Consider the following 2,628-nt stretch of genomic DNA (forward strand, 5'->3'; position numbering starts at 1 on the left):
TAGTGTTCAAGCGCACACTTCATACAGAAGTAGTGCTCACACCGGGTCACCACCGGATTAGTGAACTCTTCCCTACAAATGTAGCAAGCAAAGGGGATTTCTTCCTCTGCTTCATCACTACTTTGGTTATCAGTCTGCTTCTTACCGTATGTACCGCTATCCCATTCCCTATCTAGTTGCCACCCCGTTTTATAGTCGCCTCTATCGTGCATGAATTTACAAGTATCGCCAAAGCCACAATATCCCGTTTCCTTGTAGTCCTTGCATACATCCGGTTGGTAATCAAATCTAGAAGTCACACGGATGTTGGCGGAAGCTTTCTGGGGTCCAGGCTTGATAAAACTTGAAACATTAGCACCTCTACTACCTGGCACACGCGCTTGTATATTCCCATTCACTTCCTTGCGTTCCCCGTCTTCTCTACCATCTATTACATTTGCACTCGTTGCATGTGTATCCTTGTTCATATCACCTCGGGAGGCTCTCGCAAATCCCACGACACTATCCCCAGTCACCATATCAATAGACCCCATACCACCCTTATCCCCATCCTCCTCCGAGCCAGAATTTTTGATTATCTGCATTGTCGCTCCGAGCTGTTCCACCACGTTTCACACGCCGTGTATTGTTCCTATTCGTGCCAGAAACATTCAGTCGCACACGTTTCCGATCCACTCTCACGATATTTCCCTTCCCACTGTATGAGCTGCTATCCTGCGAGTCAGACGCATCATCGGCATCACTGCCACTGTTTCGACTGTTCTTAATAGTAGTTCTTTTCCCCGAACCAATACGGCATCTACTAGCACTCTTATTCCCTCTTCGTTTCTTGAACACACACACGGGGGCGTTCGCATCTTCGCCTTCGTCACTAATCATCATAAAGAGCACGTATATATGTAAATGAAGATTGAAAATTGTGTTTGAGACAACCCGTGCTACTAAGAACCTAGATGAAATCTTACAAGAGTTCTTTTCTCTACGAGTGTGGTTTATTCGGGGATGCTTCAATTCAACAGTAAGAGTCTGTTTCTTACTTGAGGTCGTAGTCAGTACAATGAGTTTTGAAGAATATTTCGCACTATACATACAGTGCTGGTTTTGTTCGAACTGCAATATGCCAGTTATATTTATATGGAGCGGATCTTATGAAAAGTAACCTTTGGGATACGCAGCAGATGTATGTAAATACTTCGTCAGTACTGATGCCAACTTGTAAGTAGACTGTACCTGTATTTAGTACTTACGTATGAATATATTTTCATATTGTATTTCTTTTTTCTTTTTCTTTTTTAAATTACATAAAAAACCCCCGCTGTATGTACCTATGTCCTATGTTTACGGAGTAAATATGTAAATATGTACCCGCAGCCAGACTTCGTTCACAATACATATTTATACACATAGTCACATAGTCAAATAATGTCTCATTCTTAATTGGTGGTTTCGGGAAAAGCCTGGTGAAGATAGACATATAACACTATATAGACTCGTGCCGAAATAATACTGCTCGTAATTTCACACGGTTTCTTGGAGAAGGACAGAGTCTGGCGGTCGGCTGAGGGCCTGAGGGCTGAGGGCTGAGGCTCGAGGCCCGAGGCCCGAGAGTGGAGCGCCAGTCCGCTGCCACACGGATAGAGTGGTAACTGGTACCTCTACAAGAGTCCTGATGCCCGAGTCCTGGTCCTGACGCCCGAGTCCCGACTTTATAAGACTATGGTGCACACAAAGAAGGAACCGGGGTCTTCCGGTCGATTTTCAAACACGTATAACTTTTGAACCAACCATTTGTATAATTTTGAAGGCTATGAACCATTTTAATTTTTTAGTTTTTAAACCCCCAGGGCACTCGGCTTTTGGTGAGCTCTCCAAAACTGCAATAATAATAAAAATCGGCCAAATCACTATATCTAATATTTCGATTTTCGTGCCCCAGAAATCTGGGTCACCACCTTGGCCAACCAAAATTGCAAAATTTCAAAATGTCAAGCTGAATACAGTTTTAAATTAAACCACTCGAGAAGATTATATTTATAGTTTCGGATTTTTATAGCTGGATTTAAATTTTGGGTTAGTGTAATTAAATATGCCCCTGTTAGGACCTTAGCAGAGTGCAGACTCAGGTCCTGTTGCTGATTGGCCGTTGAGAAGTCAGGGCCCTACCGTGGCCCCTACCCGCCGGCCCTCTGTTGACCGCCAAGTTTTCAAATCATTCAAAGTTCTCACTAAATACTTCTCAGGCTCGATCAGTAATAGTCCTGAATTTGGTCCAAATTTGGTTTTGACGGCGAGTTATATATTTAAATAGGGCATAGTAAAACTCTACTAATATATATATATATTGCTTTATATTTGTGTTACAGCCATATTTTCGTATAGAATAGAGTATACACTCGGGAGAGTAGACAGCAGGGGATTAGCACTTACACCGGCCGTATACAATAGAGTACACACTAAGGAGAAACAAAAGCAACGGATCAGCACTAACGGTGGGCGAGTATACACTAGGACGAGAAAATAGCAGCGGATCAGCGCTTACGGCGACCGGCAAGATACAACGTATAACGGTGAGTAAATAATAAGTATAAGTATATGCTGTTGTATGTATATTGGTAGATGTGGATTTTG

The 2,628-nt window shown here is 42.7% G+C and overlaps 1 protein-coding gene across 1 annotated transcript; it reads right to left on the reverse strand.

Moving 5' to 3' along the window:
* On the reverse strand, positions 1–1,359 carry SARC_14155 (hypothetical protein; the record flags this gene model as incomplete). The annotated part of the gene is made up of 1 exon (XM_014291712.1): positions 1–1,359. A coding segment is annotated over exon 1 (584 nt), but the record flags the coding sequence as incomplete, so codon positions are not given.
* Between the last annotated feature and the right edge of the window lie 1,269 nt (positions 1,360–2,628).

The sequence above is a fragment of the Sphaeroforma arctica genome (assembly GCF_001186125.1).
Source record: "Sphaeroforma arctica JP610 unplaced genomic scaffold supercont1.4229, whole genome shotgun sequence".
Classification (NCBI taxonomy): Eukaryota; class Ichthyosporea; order Ichthyophonida; genus Sphaeroforma; species Sphaeroforma arctica.